The sequence below is a fragment of the Strongylocentrotus purpuratus genome, unplaced genomic scaffold (assembly GCF_000002235.5).
Source record: "Strongylocentrotus purpuratus isolate Spur 01 unplaced genomic scaffold, Spur_5.0 spur5_scaffold_5, whole genome shotgun sequence".
Lineage (NCBI taxonomy): Eukaryota > Metazoa > Echinodermata > Echinoidea > Camarodonta > Strongylocentrotidae > Strongylocentrotus > Strongylocentrotus purpuratus.
The window spans coordinates 37033366-37051638 of NW_022145611.1; the positions used below are offsets into that span (position 1 = coordinate 37033366).

The following is an 18273-nucleotide window of genomic DNA, read 5'->3' on the forward strand; positions in this document are numbered from 1 at the left end:
ATTATACATAACTCTTCTAGAGCTGTCATGGAGAAGTAGATCATATTCAAACTTCAAGGTTTGGGTGGATGAAAAGTGAAATATTTCACTCTAAGCTGTGTATTGAATTGTTTCCTTTTAGAATAATTAGATAATTTATCTTTTGTGTGGACTATGTCCGCAAATGCATGACTATTTCACATTGGTATTGTGGAGAAATTTCCTTTTTTTTTTCTTCTTTAAGCATGATGTTGTATTATCTGAAAAATATGGTAGCAGCAGTATGTAAAGGTGAAGAGTAAACAAATACATTTTTAATTTCTTTACTGGATCAATTATTTGTCTGCGTTTTCTTTTTTGATGTGAAGTGAAATGTTTCCTTCCACTACCTATATCTTTCTGCTTCATAATATCTATCCCTCTCTTCCTCCTGACATAACACAAAGATTAGCGGTAGAACATACGATCGATCTGATTGTACATTGCGCCAAACTGCAACATATCATTATCATACCCTTGTGTTTCTTCTCCTTCTTCTTCCCATCTCTTGTGTGTTCCTCCCCTTCACCTCTCTCTCTCTATTCTTCTTCCTATTCTGTACAGTCCACCTCAGGTGTATAGTAGTACTGTTGAGAGGTATGGTGTGGATGTGTATATGCTCGCTCTCTCCCTCTCTCTCTCTCTCTCTCTCTCCCTCTCTCTCCCTCCCTCTCCCTCCCTCTCTTCCTCCCTCCCTCCTTCCCTCCCCCTCTCCCTCCCTCCCTCCCTCCCTCCCTCCCTCTCTTGCTCCTTCTCCCCTATAAATATATATATTTCTCTTTCTTAAAGTCTAATGACAATTCAAACACAATGAGACTAAAAACATGACATTAGTGAAGAATACTATAGCTCATGTATGCAAATTTATATCAACAAAGAGAAAGCTCATAATTATGTATTATATACCTGTACATACCCAGGTTCAAGGTTTTTAGTTGTATTGCTACATTGCAAATCAGCCTCAAAAATAAATTAAAATTAAATATATTTGTCCACTATACAAATTACATGTACATGATTGTCATTTGTATGATATACCGGCTATATACACAGCATTATGCTGTGTTGCAGTAAACATATAAACAATACCAAAAGGTGGGACGGAATTAATAATACATTGGTTATGTGTCTTAATCATGAATTAATTTATTCACATAATAGTAGACTCACTTTATGACAAGAAGTAATATATAAACAAAGAATACATTAAAAAAATATTTTAAAAATAATTTAAGAGAGTAAAAGATAACTCAACTTTTCAACCAGAAAGTGGGTGGATAATTTGGGTAGAAATAACAGCCTTGTCATATACTTTTTATAAAATTGTTCACCCTTAAAGCAGTCCCAATAAATGTAAAATAATATTTTGTAAATGGTATGTGTTGTGGCATTCACCAGACACTTGAAATTTAATAAATAATACACAGAGCTAAATTAAAGTAAACAAAGGCTATGATATATCATAGATAATAAAACACTACTTTTCATAGAGTATTTTAAACGTAACTTTCATTTACAGAGATTACATTCAGCATGTATAATACTAAATTGCTAGGCACAAGGTTCTAATACATTGAACCTGATTTCAGGTGAACATAATTCAGCCAAGATATATAAACTTTTGACATAAAAAAAAAAGAGTCTTGCTGAGTTTGAAAAACAAATTTTCTCTGACTTGAGGCATGTATCTAGAAAATATCGAATCCAATACTGATTAATGCAAAATCCAAAAATAGTGAATTAAATGTACATATAAACAATTTTCCTAGAAGGTGTATATCAGTTGCATTAATGACTCTATGCAAAATCATACAAAAAAGATAAATAAAGCATAGTTATATATCAAGATTGTATAAAAAAAAAGGCAAGGTGTAATAAGTCTGAAGCAGGATAAATTTGGCATGTAATACTATTTAACACTGATTAAAGGATACATAGATAAACCAGACTAAAAGAAAGAAAATGAATTAAGTTTTGGGCAACAGAGTTTCATCCACATCATAAGTTATAACAGGCTATATTTTTCACTTGATATTTTTGATGGGTTAAATCTAGCTCATAATTCAGTTATATCTTCTTTTGTTTTCTTCTACTGAATTTTGAAATCCTGGATCCTGGGGGTGCAGATAAAGGGCTCAAGTTTTATTGAAATTTTGATTAAATTTCTGACTGAATGTTTATGGCTCCTCTGGATCTACTCCTGGTGGGTGTGAATGCATGAACACACACCCCCCTTCTCTCTGTGGGTGGGGATGAAGGTTGCTGGCCAGTGCACTTGATGGTATCCATAGTGATTTTTTTCCTTTAATCAAAAAGCTGCAAAACAGTGTTATCTTGCTTGTGCTAAGATGTCGGGATGTACAACATTTTATGTTTCTCTTTGCTGCCATTACTGTTTGATTGATTGTCTTTTCTCTATCTCTTTTGATCATGCTTCTGTCTGCCCTTCTTGTCTGGAGGCCCCTACTGATCTGAATTGGAGGAGATGTCTGGGTCTTAGCTGTCCATCCCATCTGGGTGAGAAGTGTTCTACAAACAATATCAAAAACAAAATAATTACATCAATTTCATTCTAATCATGAGAGGGGAAATACATCATCAGAACATTTTTTGTTTGTTTCATGACCCTCTTTCAAATCCACTTGAATTGCTGAAATGAAAATAAAGAAGGAAATCAGTGGTACTCACTTTTGAGATCGAATATCTCTTCTGCGTCATCGTTTGGCTTGCCCCTTTTATCATGAAGTTCCCATGACTTTGGCCAGAGCTTTTTGTTGAGGCCGTCTCCATGGCTACGCCTGAGTTGGGCTAGGTGATGACTGGTTGGACCTATTGCATCAGGACCGGAAGGCTTCCTGCTCTCTTTCCCTTCAGCACCGCCTCCATCCTGCCTCCTTGGTCCCTTTGAGGAGCTTGTAGGAGGATGAGGTGATGATGAAGACTGTTTGGTCGACGATGGTGAGGATGCACTCCTCCTACTAGAGACAGTTCTTGGTCTCTGCTTGGCTCGATGCTCCTGCAGTAGTCTTTTCTGCTTCTCCAGCTCCTGACGTTGATACTGTAAGCGATCATGAGGTGGTGAAGGGGACCTTCTCCTATGAGAATGATCTACTCGAGATGGCACTGGAGACTTGGGACACTTAGGACTGGAGGTTCCTGTAGAATTATGATTTAATTTTTGAAAAGCTAATTTAATTTTTATTCCATAACAGATTCAGCTATTCCATGTCTTCAATCATTTGAATATATGACAAAATAGTTTTTAAAAAAATGACATGGCAACAGTTAAAAATATAAGAAAACAATGTGTGATTATAGCTTTCTCTTCATTTTCGCAGGTTACTCTGATGGGTGCAAGATCAGACTTTCCAGTACCGTATGTCTATCTCCAAGATTTTTGTGTACTAACTAATCTGTTTCTCTTTCTCTTCACATAAAATCTGTGTATTTCTACTCTCCTTTCATAGCTCTCTACTTTATCATGAAAACAGGTAATGGAATCTTTAAAATGGTATAAAGACTGATCTTAATTACCTTAAGTTGTAATTTACTCTTTACAGAAAATAAACTTTCATATTCTTACTTTTGAGGTGAGCATTGAGAACTGCACTGTCAACTTTGATGTGTCCTTGTACTTTTACAGCATTCTTCTTCTCAAAGTAGTCCTTGTTCTTTTGTTTTAACCAGTCCACATGCTTCTGAATTCTTAAATTACTGGAAAAAATAGAAGCAGTTGAATGAATCAATAGCCAATAAATATTGTATCTTTATCTGAAAGTGAATAAATAACACATATTATATCTTCAACTGAAACATACTTACTGAAAAACCAGAAACCTTTGCAAATTTCATGAGGGTTCTGCAGTCATGCAAGTTGGAATGCTACAAAATAGTTGACTTTAAGGTCTTGCTGCAGAGAAGGCATGGTATAAGTTCTGTTTTACAATGCTACAAATGTTTATTATATACGTAGCTATGTGAAAATTCAAAAGAGAATGAATAGTTTTACTTGGTTACTTGATTTGTTAAAAATATTTACCTAAACATTGATGATCATAACATTTGGTTTAATTAGGCTTCTAACAACCTTCACATTTAGTAGTCAAGCTATCATCCACTCTTGTGGACTTTTTCAAGCCTAGTTATTTTTCACACAGGGAGTCCACAGGATTGGATAACAGCTTCCCTATTACATTTTAAGGTTCGTGGAAGCCTAAACTGCATGCTATGATTACCACAACCAATCAATGTTTTCTGTTTAATAGATGATCATTTTTCATATATATTAGAGAAGAGTGTGACTGTATACATACTCTTCAGGGTTAGAATTCCTGGAACGTGATCTCCTTTGGGCTAATTCCATATCAGTCTTTTCTCTCCTTACTCTCTTCTGCTCTATCTTAGCCATTTTACTGTCCATTGACTGTGTGGCTTGGCGATGGATCGTCATTTGATGACCCACTTTGTTATCAATGTTCTAGGGAGAAACATATACCACATTGAATTAGGACTGAGAAACATTGAAGAAAATTGTTTTTCAGTGACAATGTACATAAACTATAATGCTGGGATACTTACAACTGCTATTTTAAATTTAATGTTAATTTTTCACTGTGATATATATTTTTAGGCTCTGATTAACTAGTACTGTACAAAATACAAATAGAATACTTTGTTCCTCCCTATTGATTTTCCACAGTTTTTGTTTTTGTTCTGTAATAGAGAATAACTAATGACTAATTTTGTACAATGCAAAGTATACCATATGACATATCAATCAGCTGGTAGTTCATCGAAACTAAAACAAACACCCTCAAAAACTCCTATCAACTTGTAGATTTGTGTAGCCATGCAAATAACACATGTAGATTCTGATAATAAGTTTACATGTAACAAAAGTGTAGTTTTATTTCTTAAATATAATTACGGAGTCACCAAATTTCACTAAAAGAAAATAATGTTGATTCCTTCTCCTTTCTTTGCATCCTCTCTATATAGGTTACCAAATCAATATAAAATGTTCTTGTAATGAAAATTTCTCATTCAAAATATTACAGTGACAGATGCAAATTAAAGCGTACTTACTGAATAATGTTGTTGTATTTTCTTCCATCGTTCATCCATAAGTCTCTTCTCCTCTGCATGCTGTTCTCTCTTCTCTTCCTGTTATAGAAACAAAAATGTTGATGGAACTGATATTGCGGAGTCGCTAGGTCCAAGAGCCAGGTCTGGTCAACCTTGATATTATCTTTTATTGCATATGTAGTACAAATACTGGCTTATTAAACCTGAAAATGTAAGGTCTAACAAATCTTGAACAGCATTTATCTATAAAATGGTTAGATGATCAATATTAGCTTCCTCTCCTTAGCCATCTCATGGCATTGTGATCCAGAGAAAGAGACATCGTAACTCTGCTCAGCCTCTCTGTCTGAATATAATAACATTAATACAAAGCATGTAAAATGAAATATCAAACTAGTTTGCTATTTTCAGATGCCAGAGGGTATAAAAATGATTATACATACTTGGACATTACATTTATTTTATACAATAAAATCAAAACGTAATTTTATGAAAATGACCAAACATTATTCTTCTCATAATCAAACAATCCAGACTTACCCTAAGCTTCTCAGCTTCTGAATTTTTCTTCTCCACCCTCTTCTCCATCTCTTCTCTGATCTCTTCTAGTTTCTTCACAAGAGATTCCTTCTCCTCTATGGCATGAGATTGAACGGTTTTAAGCCTCTCGTGTTTCACTTCCAGCAAGTCATCCAAAAAGTTGACATGTTCTGATAGGAGAATAATAAAAAATGAGTAAACATTCACATAGCACATAGTACAAAGAGGATCCATTTACTTATCAGTAGAATCAAACATATAAAATAGATGTATGCTATATACAAATAAAACTTGTGTAATCTCTCTTTGACGTGAGCTACACAAACCTTCTAATAAATCTGTCTAAGAAAAGGCCTCATTAACACTGACTTAATCACGATTGAGTCTTTATAAAAAGACTGAATAAACATGAAATTGCAGCCTACATTGTGTATACAAAAAGAAACCATTAGTGTTTTATATTCTTATGTCAACTTTTGTCAAGTACATCCTATAAATGATAATAATAATGATAAAACAGAAAGAATGACACACACTTGCCAGGATCTTAAATGTACACCAGAACAAAACCTGATGATTTGGCATACCTTTGATGTAGCTCTCCCAATCAACCATTTTCTTTTCCACTGATGTGGACCTCAGACTCTTCCTCTCTTCTGCTTCTCTTTGTTCTACTTCATTCCTCTTCTCTGCATGATCATAGCTAGAATGAGGAGCCTTCATGTATGGACTCTTCTCAATGATGGACGACTCGTTCCTTGGAGACGTCAAACTATCACCTCCTGTCCGGTCTCTAGCGCCCTCTTTGCCTGGTTTCTCATCTCTGCTGGTGGGTCGATTCACAGTCTTTGGTCCACTAACGCTGGACTTGTCCTGTTTGGTCTTATTGCTAGGCTGTGTAGGATGCAGTGAGTTGCTGGTTGGTTTAATGGCCTTTTTATTATCAAGCTCTCTACCTCTCTTTGCTCCGATGGATGCAAGGTAGTCCATACAGGACACTGCACCGCTGTCCCAGGCACAGTCTAGGGCAGTCATTCTTAAGCCCTGCAAAAATAATAATATAAGAGAAGAAAAATTAGCACAATTTCTGACTGCAGTCATATACCTACACTGATAGAAAAAATAAAGTACATGTATATCTTTTATGGAAATTGAAGTTTGTTAATCAGCAAAAGTAAATACATATGCACTTGTAGGTTTATTTGCATTTTCTTTTTGTTTTGTTTAATATGTAATTGTTTATCATTGTATTTTGTTTGTTATAGAACTTAGAGACTTCGGTGGTAATTAGCGCTTTTAATATAAGCACTGTTTTTATTATTATCATTATTATTATTATTATAATTGCTTAAGTACCAGAAATTGAAAAAAGTGGCTCAAAATCTTTACGAGACTATGCACAAGACTCAACAGCAATGAATAAAATCCTTGCCCCCCCCCAACAAACAAAAACAAAAACAAAAAAAATTATTAAAAAATTGTGTCTTGATAAGGAATGTTTGTGGATCATATCCATCATCCTATAACAGATTAATTGTTATGATTATTTACACTAACATTATCACTTCTGTATCCAGCATCAATGTTTGCTTTCAGCTCCACCAGGTATCTACACAAGTCCACATTGGCATTCCCTGCTGCTATGTGGAGTGGTGTACGACCATTCTTATCAGGAGTATCTGGCTTGCATCCTTTCTCAATCATGAACTTGATCATGTCTAGAGAAACAAACAAAAAAGGAAATTAATGCGGAACTTATTTGTACTGTTGTTTGCACCCAACATAAATGACCTATTGTGTGATTATTATGAACAAAATTTGCAATCATGACAATCAAATAATATAACTTGATAGCTGCTCAAAAAGAATATCTAACGAGTATCTTATTGCAAAAATACAAGACTGACAAATTGTTTACAAATACAAATTATCTTAATTTTTTTATATCTCATCTACTGCATAACCAAAAAAAATAAGAATTTAAAAACTTGTACTGTTGAGAGCCAGAAGGGCATTAACATTCAGCACTATTTACAAAGAGTTTACATTTTTTCCCAACAGTCAGCCAACGATACTAGGTTTTATGCATTTTACACCTGTATGGATGAAATGATGAATGTCTCCATCAATGCCTTGAGGTTGAATTGATGTCAAGGAAGAAGTGAAGATTAACTTACCCAGATCCCCCTTTTGAATGGCCTCATGAAAGGGAGTTTCTCCTTCATCTCCAGCTTGGTTCATGGAGCCATTATGCTCCTGTAGGAGCCGTATAGCATCCAGAGAGGCAGAGCCTGCAGCACAGTGCATTGGGCTGCAAAAGCAAAAGGAGAAATGGTTATTTATATCGGTACTGTTACAGGAGTGGGGCAGGAAGCTGATAGATATCTGAGAGAAAGGGGTTAAAGGTATGCATCAAGCATGAAGTAGAAAGAGAGAAAGACACAGGAGAAAAGTATTTAAAAAAGAAGAGTATTTATTAAAGGGATAATGAAATAAAGAGAGAATGAAAAAGACAAGAGGAAGAGATGGAATATTAAAGAGAAAGAGATAAAATGGGAGGAGAAGGGAGAAGGGGAGGAGAAGAGGAAGAGGAGGAGGAGGAAGAGAAGGAAGAGGAGGATGACAGATCAAGAGGGAAAATGGTATGAAGCAAGGATTTGAAAAAGATATACATATGATTCACATAATTAACATGAATAGGAACAGTTTGAAAACCTTTCCAAACAAATTGAGTGACTGGTTTTACATTAACCGGTCAGCTCTTAGAGCTATTTTATAATTCAGTATAATTCTTTGAGCACACCACAGATAAGACATGAAAAGTTACCAGCTTACCTCTTTCCCTTATTATCAGTGTAGTTAGGGGAAGCCCCGCTCTCCAGTAATGTTTGGACATTACCAACATGGTCCATGGAAGCTGCATAGAAGAGGGGTGTGCAGCCATTCTTATCTGGTGTGTCTACAACTGCATCACATTCTTTAAGGAGTGTCTCTACACAGGTTGGATGGTCACACGTCACTGCACAGTGAAGAGCTGAAATTACAATATAAACAATTTGCATATTAATATTCATTTTTTCATCAAATGTACGTTTGGATCATATATTACTCTTTTTTTTCCTTAAATACTTATATATGCAGTTTGGGAAAAGGAACATTTATTTAAATATATTTCTTCTTTGAAAACAGAATTCACATAAATGTCCCACACATGTCAGATGATTGAACTACTTTATTGTAATGAATTCTATATTATTGACAATTTCATTTTACCATGCACCACAAACTCTCTTCTTGGAATTAGCACTAATATAATGAAATTACTAACTATGACAATGACAGTAAGTAAATTTTGTTTTTCTTTGCGGTTTCAATAAATGAGGAATATTCCAAAGTTTTAATTTTGTATTCAATTGAGTTAGAAATTTTTCTTTTTTGTGTCTCGTCACAAAATAGAATGATCCAATATAGGCTCCATATCATACCTGTAAGTCCATCTAGATCAGCCAATGTAACATCAGCTCCTGCTTCCTTGAGTAGCTTACATGCCTCACTACTCCCTGCACTAGATGCCCATAGGAGAGGGGTCTTATGACCCGTATCTATGGCATTCACCTTGGCCCCTCGCTTGATTAAGGCCTTTAATGAAAGAATATCAAATCAAATGATGTAAATTAAAATCTGAATCCATTGTTTACATGTATATGAGCTTTAACCTTTATATTGAAATTGGCAAGGAAGTCCTAGAGAAGCATATGTATTCAATCAAAAAATTTCATCAACAAAAACAAACAAACAATTATAAAGAAAGAAAGAACAACAGATATTTATATATATATATCTCATGGCTTCTGAAATACAGAATCTTATGATTTATCAGAAGAATTTGAACAACAATTTCAGGGCCGATGCCTTCTTTTACCTTGATATGTTTGTCCTGTAGAAAGTGAAGAGTTGAGATCAATTTGTGGTATATGAACAGATCTCTTATAAAATAACATCTATCTCCTTATTCTTCATTGTTTCAAATTTATAATTTCAAGAATTCATGATCATGTGCTTCATACTATTAAAGGCAACCAAAGAATGGCCCATACCTTAAGACATAGAATACCAATCTCTGACACGGCTGGATCACCGCACATCTGAGCAGCATAATGTATGGGGCTAGCACCGTGGTCATCGATCAGGGATGGATCGGCTCCATGATCGACCAGGGTATCAATGAGGTCATGGACACCACAAACTAAATTAGAAAGATAGAAATAGAATTCAACATCAAGAGGATAACCGAGTGTCCATTACTTTGCGTTCACGAATTGAAATATGTATTTTTCTTAGACACAAAGCATGGGCGATTGGAACATTATATTTACAGTTGCAGATCCAAAAGGGTGTATGTGTGCTCCTGCAAAAGCAAAATGTTATAACATTTTATTTTTTTGAATGTTTTTCGTTTGTCAGAGATTTTTCAGACTTGTAACCCCCTCCCATCCACCCCCCACCCCTCTCCCACCCTCTGGCATGAAAAACCTAGATATTCCACTGACCTATCAAAATTAAAAATCAATATTGATTATATGAGGGCAAAAAGATTCTCTCTATATAGTATTCAGTACTAATTGAAAGCAGAGAGTATGAGATAATATCGTCTGTTTGGAGCCAGAAGGGCATTAACTTGTATAGCTATTAGAATACAGAGTTAAAGCCCTTCTAGCTCCAGAGAGATGATATATCCTTGAGTGTTCTAGACACCTAATTCCCCTGTCTGATAATGATTGAGAATGTTCTTATTTCATGATCAATCATATGTTTCTTTGACATTACACTATAAGCCTGATCTATCTACAATGTATTCCACTTAATTACAGAGGACTTGTCTCTCTACTCAATAAATCATTGTCAGTTATTGATAGGGCAGCGTAGCAATATCAAAAAGAGGAAGATCCCAATATTCAATGGATGATTCTTCTCTGTATAGACAAAGCATGTTTTGTTATAATGAAACCCCTTGTCATCTGAATTCTCTTATACCCTGGCCTTAATACAGGATCCAATGCTGTATGCAATGACCTAAGATCAATTATCTGACATATAGGAAAGAATTATATTCATATCAGCACAGCCAGACACATGATATAAAAAATAGTTTGGGCATTAACTGGTAGTTATTATGTCACTAGTACTTTTAACTATACGGTACGATTTATCCTTCATTCTTTTATTTGAAGAAACATGACACAATGGATAATTTGTGAAAATTAAAGATGACGCTGGAATCATCTTTATGTAATTGTAACAATAAATGTAACATGCAACTTTCAAACAAGATATCTCTTTAATTTAAATGAATATTGTGAGAGATACTTAACATTATTCTCTAAACATGTCATTCAAACATTTTATCATCCTGATATCAAATGACTTTTCATCTTCATCAATTTTGCAAATCAATGAACAGTACTGCATTTGCCTAGCATTGGTGATGCTCCCATTGTTGTGTACACACACCGAGGGCACCCTTTCACTCTAGGACTATGTAGTGTTGACTCATTATTGCCACTGAACAATCACAGAAGACCTACTCTCTAATGGGGTTAATAATCATAATTGGAATCACAAATATTGATCCAGTGAAATCAACCATCAATCTAGGGTCTATTGTAAATGAACCACGTACGCTTTCTCTTCTAATTCCTTCAGCGGATTACTCTTATTATTTTTTATCAAATGAGCATTTTTGCTTCCCTTTATTCCTGCTAGCTTGGAAATACAACCCAATTTGCAGTAACTGAATGTTACAAATCATGAATCACACCAAATGAAAATACTTGAATAAATGTTTCAATTCCCTAGATTTAAGTTTGTCACTATTAACATATTTGCTGGCACAATAAAATCAAACGTATACCGATTAAGTCCAAACTGAACACCTTTGTGAAGACGATGCCCAAAACATGGATTTATACATATATTAGAAATAACAGGTACATGTACATGTAGTGTAATCAGAACAAAACAAAAACAAAACCAACAACAACATACAATTGCATAAAACAGATATTTGCACTGATGTTAATATATTACTTAAATCATTTTAATTATCAACATTTACACTAATGGCATGTGAGAAGTGATTGCATTAATTACAAATGATGCCTCTCTGAATAAGGTAGATGTTCTTACCCACAGCCCAATGAATGGGAGTATGCCCCTGATTATCCTGTGCATTCACACCACTCTTTCCAATCAAGAACTCCACAAGGTTCTTCTTGCCCTCTATGACAGCCAGATGAAGGGGTGTACGGCCTTCTGAGTCCTGAGTCCATGGAAGACCAGAGTCTGCTGCTAGAAGGAGCTCTGCCGATGACCTTAGACCTTTCTCGGTAGCATAGTGTAGAGCAGTCTTGCCTTGCTCATCCTGTTCTCCAACTGGTGATTCCTATTTACGGTCAATCACAATCAATATAAATTGAATTCATAGTTATAAACAACATCAACTCATCTTTGTTTGTAAAAAAAAACATTGTAAATTCGTTATTTGCACATCCAGACTATACTGAACAGAAAAAAGTTTTATAATAGCTGCACAAAAAACTGGAACAGCAACCCTCTTCATAGCTGCAAAACTTCTCGTTCTGCATATTAGAAAATCAACTAAAAGGTATTTTTATCCCTGCTGTATTCTATTGTGATTTCATTCATTTAATATTTGTGAGTACTTAATGATTTTTTTTGTGTGCATCAAACGTGGATCATCAACACACCGTTTCAATACATTAAGTTCTCTTTCTTTGTTTTTTGTTGTTTTGTTTGGGTTTGTTCCCCCTTCTTTTTTCACTTTTCTCTGTTCTATTCAATACTTCACGCCAAATTTGAATGATACAGAGCTATATTGAAAACACACAATGGATAGGTAAAACTAATTGTTCTCAGTAAATTAGTCTTTTATAATCCTGTTAACTTTTTATTGAATCCTATCTTCTTCTAGAATAGTTCCCAATTGTAACTGTAATTGTATGAATTTAAATACTTTATCAGGAAGTTTATCTCTGCTATTTATTTGATTATTGTGTGTGTTACAATAATTAACAAAACAACTTAAAAGTTACCTTTATATTAGTGCTAATTCCAAGAGAATTTGTAGTGGTAAATGAAATTGTCAATAATATATAATTCATTACAATAAACTAGTTCAATTGACAAATGAAAAACAAGGATCCATAAATATTCTAAATTCAGTATGGTAATACATTAGTATGAAAGTAAATGACTGTGGTCATATGAAACTAGAACTCTGTGGTCATATGTAACTAGGGCAGTGACAGGGCACACTGGCTTATATTATTATTATCATCTTCAGCATGGTTTATCTCTCATATTAAAGGAGATGACATTTCAAAGTGTGAACAGAATTATGACACCTGTAATAAGTTTCAATTAATAATTTGAAAAGGCCTGATATTGATTATAATGCCACTTTAGCTTCACTATCAATTACAGATAACAATACATGCATGTCAGTGACCATTTTGTAACAAAATATGTTACATTAATCATTATCAAACCAATTCATTGTGTTTTTAAGTCATTTTGGTCATTACACAATGTCAGGGATACGAGTAAATGACAAAAAGGACTATGGTTGATTTGACAGTTAACAAATAAAAGGCCACCACACAAAGGCTCCATCAATTTTATAATCGTTTCTGGAGCAAATGGACCTCAGGTAATTACTGCATTCAATCATGCCACAGAAATAAACTCTTGCGTTCGACGAATCCCTCAAGGTTGTTTTAAAGCCATTTAAGTCCTTGTGTAAATTACTGATGAATATGAGTAGAATAACCTTCAGTTGTGAAGCCTACTGTACATGTAGTGTTAAAAACAATATCTGTTTTATTTGTGCTGCATTTAATTTTTATACCCTATTTTGAATGCACCATATCGTCATCACAAGATCAGAATCTGCATATATACCTGCAGTTGTAAATAACTGTTTATTAAGTGCTCCGTTGGATCAGTGTATTGAGCGCTATATAAAAAACCGGATTATTATTATTATTATTATTAATATGAAATTACACATTTTGTTTGGGTGTGTGTTTCTTTCTTTCTATATCACAATTTCTAATCTCTTTCTTTACAGAACTATCTTCTTGCCCAACATTCATACTTTGTGGCTTCATTTCATGGCCATAGACTTACAAGTATTGGGTTACTTATAAGTATTGAAATTGCAATTGCACATGAACATTCAGGTTCGAAGAACATACATGTACTTTATAAATGTAATGCTTCCTGGGAATTATATTATGTATGAATTATGGATGCATATGCTTGAACTTGTTCTTCTAGTTTTCATGTTTTCCAATGAATTTACTTATATGCATCATGTACATGTAATCTTGCTTAACTATACTAACTCAAGTAATCAAAATCTACTCACATATTTGAGAAGAAATTCCACATGTTTCTCCAGACCTTGCTGACAAGCTATCATGAGTGGTGTCAGCCCCGCCTTGTTCCTCTTTCCTACCAGGTCGGTAGCCTTCTTACACCCCTCCAGGATTAGCTCCAGACATCTGGGGTTGGTAAGGGAACAGGACAGGTGCAGGCAAGTGTTTCCCTGCGAATCTTCAGCTTGGATATTGGCATCATATCTGCAATATAACAAAACCAATACATGTATCTCATTAAAATAATTTCTCAACATCAATTAACAGATAATGTTTGCATAAGATCACTAATTACGGAAATCCTTGATTCTGGTTGTCTGTTTACTTTCACTCATTAATCCTCCTAATTATACTATAGAAGTCAAGCAACCTACCTATGTATGCAGAAGTGAAGGCAATTGGTCTAATTTTGTGGCCAAGAATTGGATTTAATTGTAAATGGACATCCAATATTCCAATTAAAATATTCAGGGTAGGATTGGGATCATTCATTTACAACTTGAAATCAATCAATTTTTATACACAGGTATATCCCTGGCCATCCCCCCCCCCCCAAAAAAAAAATATTGAAAGGAAATATTTACAGTGGATATTACAAAAAGTCCTTTTTCTTACAAACGATAAGATAATTTATTTTTGAATTGAAGCAAATAATACACTTGCCAACTTTGAATATTGTCTATTGTTGTCTGACATAGCAATCACTGATACTGGGTCAGACAAACTACTTTAAATGTAGAACATGTGAGAGATGTTGACTGCTTTTCACCTCATAATACTTGGTATGTACATGTATCTCTCTATTTCATTTTTCACTTATCGATTTTTTAATCACAGCAATCATGATCACAATTGCAGTCTGAAAGAGTCAAGAAACATTATTCCAACATTTATTAATTTGAAAAGAAATTTCCTTATTAAATTCAGCAAAAGCTACAAAATGATGTGACTGAAGTTCACATCTATTCACGTTTATTTAGTCATTTAAAAATTTAAGGTCAAATATTCAACAAAGTGATGCCTACACTTCCACTGTGCTCTACAGTAATTATCATAGTAAGGCAAATTTACATTAAAAATTTACAGTAAATTATACACTGTTACAGGCAGATTGGACGTTGGCTTGAACCTTGGGTAATGAGATGGACAATTAATTAGAATAACCAAGAGGAGAATGGTCTATTGCACTGAAGTTGTACAGGATGACTGATGAGTATGTGGGTATCCTGCTGGGAAAGCTCAATTTCATGCTGAATACATTTCAAATATCAACCTTTTCATTTTTGATCTAGATAAAAGGAAAAGACTCTTAGTATCAGTTACAAATTAGCTAATCATGCAGAATATATGTAAAATGTTTTATTAAATCAGTTTCACCTTGAGGTTATTTGCCTGATAGATGCAGACTCTTGGTAAAGTGCTGGTAATATGTGAGGTACATTATAACCACTGAACATAATACATTCCTCACAAAATATGAAATTTACTACTATTCTGTAGGATTGAAGATATATGATTGAGAAGTCGTGTGAATTATTTGCATTTCAGTAATAAGTTTGTTTCATTTTTCTGTCCTGACATATTTTGATGCACTGTTATTTTATTTGCAGTTCTTTCCATGTATTGTGAATATATGCCGTTAATGTGCTGAACACACACAATTCCAGCATTTGATCACAAATATTCTTCAAGTATATACCGGTGTCTATATAAAACAAAATTATGATTGAAAAAACATGCACCTGTAAGTGTTACATGGTATAGCAGCATCCCAACAAATCATGAAATATAATTTATTACTCTCCTTCAACTTCACCAGGCAACACACTGAAGTACATGTAAGAGGAGCAGTCTGCCCAATAACATGTTTTTAACATCAATGGTTTACACAAACACACCCACCCACACCCACACACAGGTAATCTAAATTGCATATATTTGCAAATAATGCTAACTAATCTGTGAACAAGATATGAATAATAATCAATAATTTATGAATAAGGTGCTACTGGGTCACTTCATTTAATAAATATGCTAATGATATTTTATGGAATTTGATTAGCATCTTTCATTAAAAATGGGAGAGAATTGGACAAATAAATAAGTCATGAGAGTGGTGTATGCCTGAGTTGATTTAATGGATTGGAATCAATATCCAGCAGCTAATAGCTGTACGGTAAGTTAACATATTGATTGAATCCTATACAAACCAATCCATTACAAACTAATCTGATCAAAGCTTGAAGATTGAAATAAAATGAAAGAGGTTTTTGGGTCATACAATTCAATTAATCATCAATATAATAATAGTCACCAAGTACTTTGTAGACAAAAAGAAATTAATTCTATCGATATCTTTAAAATGGAAAAATTCAACTTCTATATACTTATATTCAGTATCAAGCACTTGATGCTAATAAATACAAACTGGAAAATTGGACAATCTCGAGAAACTGCACTCATAAGTTGATGAAAATATTTTTTTGATTATATTCACTTGATTAATTTATCAGTCAGATCTTCTTACACTTAATGAAATTAAATTCATTGAGCCTCATTTTGGTACAAGACTTTTTAAGTATAAAGACATATGTTTTGTGTCTCCTTTCACAGATGTTTCTCAAATATGTACATGTACATGTAGAGCCTCATTTACTTGATGGCTATAATGTAAAAAAAAAATTTTAGTTGAAAGATATTCTTCAAATGAATAAATATGGCATAAATAACAATTGCATTAGTCTAAAAAATCTGATTACTGAGCATTCTCACAATGTCTATATTCATTACTTCTATTGCAATGATAACTATTCATATACCATTGACAACAAATGAATCAGTTTAACAATAAACCATTTATATAAATACATAAGAAATAAATTACTATTAAAATTAGATTACTTACTTGATGAGCATTTCTACAATGTCTGCATTGTTGAGTTCAGTAGCAATAAGGAGAGCTGTCTTATCAAAGTAGGCCTGATCCTGAATGTCTATATTAGCTCCAGCCTGTAGTAAGATCTGACAACATTCCTGATGACCTAGTTTGGTGGCTTGGATGAGTGGGGTACCAACAGATGCACTTGGCTTTGATAAAATCTGACATTTTGGTTGAAATAAAACAAAATCATCCCAGTAATATATAGATGGATAGATTATGTTAAACCAGGGAGAGTGTTAGAAAACACTCTCCCTGGTTAAACATAGAGAAAGAAGATGTAAAAAGTGTAAAGCAATGTAAACATAACAAAAGTAGTCTGTTTAAAATTTTATATTTGATTTTTTTTCATCTGTTGTGAACTTTCAAATTAGTGGTAAGTGCTAGACATAAAGTGATTTGTTGTTGTAGGTGCCATAACCGGGGCCATAACCTGTATCTTGTTTTCATAATTATCTCACACAAAGTTTGAATTATAAAACTATTGTCTGTTTGGAGCCAGAAGAAAAGAACATGAATCAAGATTATATTGAAGAACAAGAAACCAACCAGGCATTAAGCATTTTAAATACCAAACATTGTCAACAAAAGTAAAGATGAAAATTGAAATTAAAAAGTATTGAAAGGTAAATTGATAATTTTATATTCAAAATATCAATTTCTGAATGATCAAAATAGCAACATGGGATGGAAGGATCATAATAAAGCAAGATTTTCATTTGAAAATGGAAAAAGTATGAACAAATTACTGTACTCAAACGTAAATATGTGTAAAATAAATCTTACCTTTGCAGCTGAAGCATCTTTCAAAGTTTCACAAATAAGTTGTAAACACTTTGCAGCATTCATTCTTATTGCAAACTGCATGACATTCTGTCCCTTTTTGTCTTCTTTAGTGACATCACCTTCTCCTTTCAATAAAACTTTGACAAACTCTGACTTCTTATAGAATACGGCCCAATGAAGCGCAGTCCTTCCTAATTTATCCGATAAATTAGGATTAGCCCCATGACTTATGAGAAGTTCACAACACTCGATGTGGCTCGTCCCCTGAGCTGCCGGGTCGACTCGAGACCCTTGTACGCTCAAAATCAGAGGTGTCGCTCCATCCTTTGAGAATTCGTTGATGTTTACTTTATTCGCAGTTTTCGACAAATATTCATTCAATTTGTGTGCATATCCTGCATGAGCAAGGTGATATATATCCTGCTCGGTACCTTTAGAAGACATGGC

General features: G+C 34.0%; 1 protein-coding gene across 1 annotated transcript; it reads right to left on the bottom strand.

Moving 5' to 3' along the window:
* Positions 1-852: 852 nt before the first annotated feature.
* On the bottom strand, positions 853-18273 carry LOC581491 (ankyrin-1). Its single transcript, XM_781484.5, has 16 exons — positions 17827-18273; positions 17008-17201; positions 14093-14306; positions 11830-12085; positions 9741-9889; positions 9129-9282; positions 8479-8677; positions 7821-7954; positions 7201-7361; positions 6231-6687; positions 5644-5813; positions 5104-5181; positions 4332-4495; positions 3602-3732; positions 2707-3174; positions 853-2547 (listed from the first exon to the last, which is right to left on the bottom strand). Exons 1-16 carry the CDS (start codon positions 18268-18270, stop codon positions 2447-2449), a joined length of 3474 nt encoding a protein of 1157 aa, XP_786577.3. The 5' UTR covers positions 18271-18273; the 3' UTR covers positions 853-2446.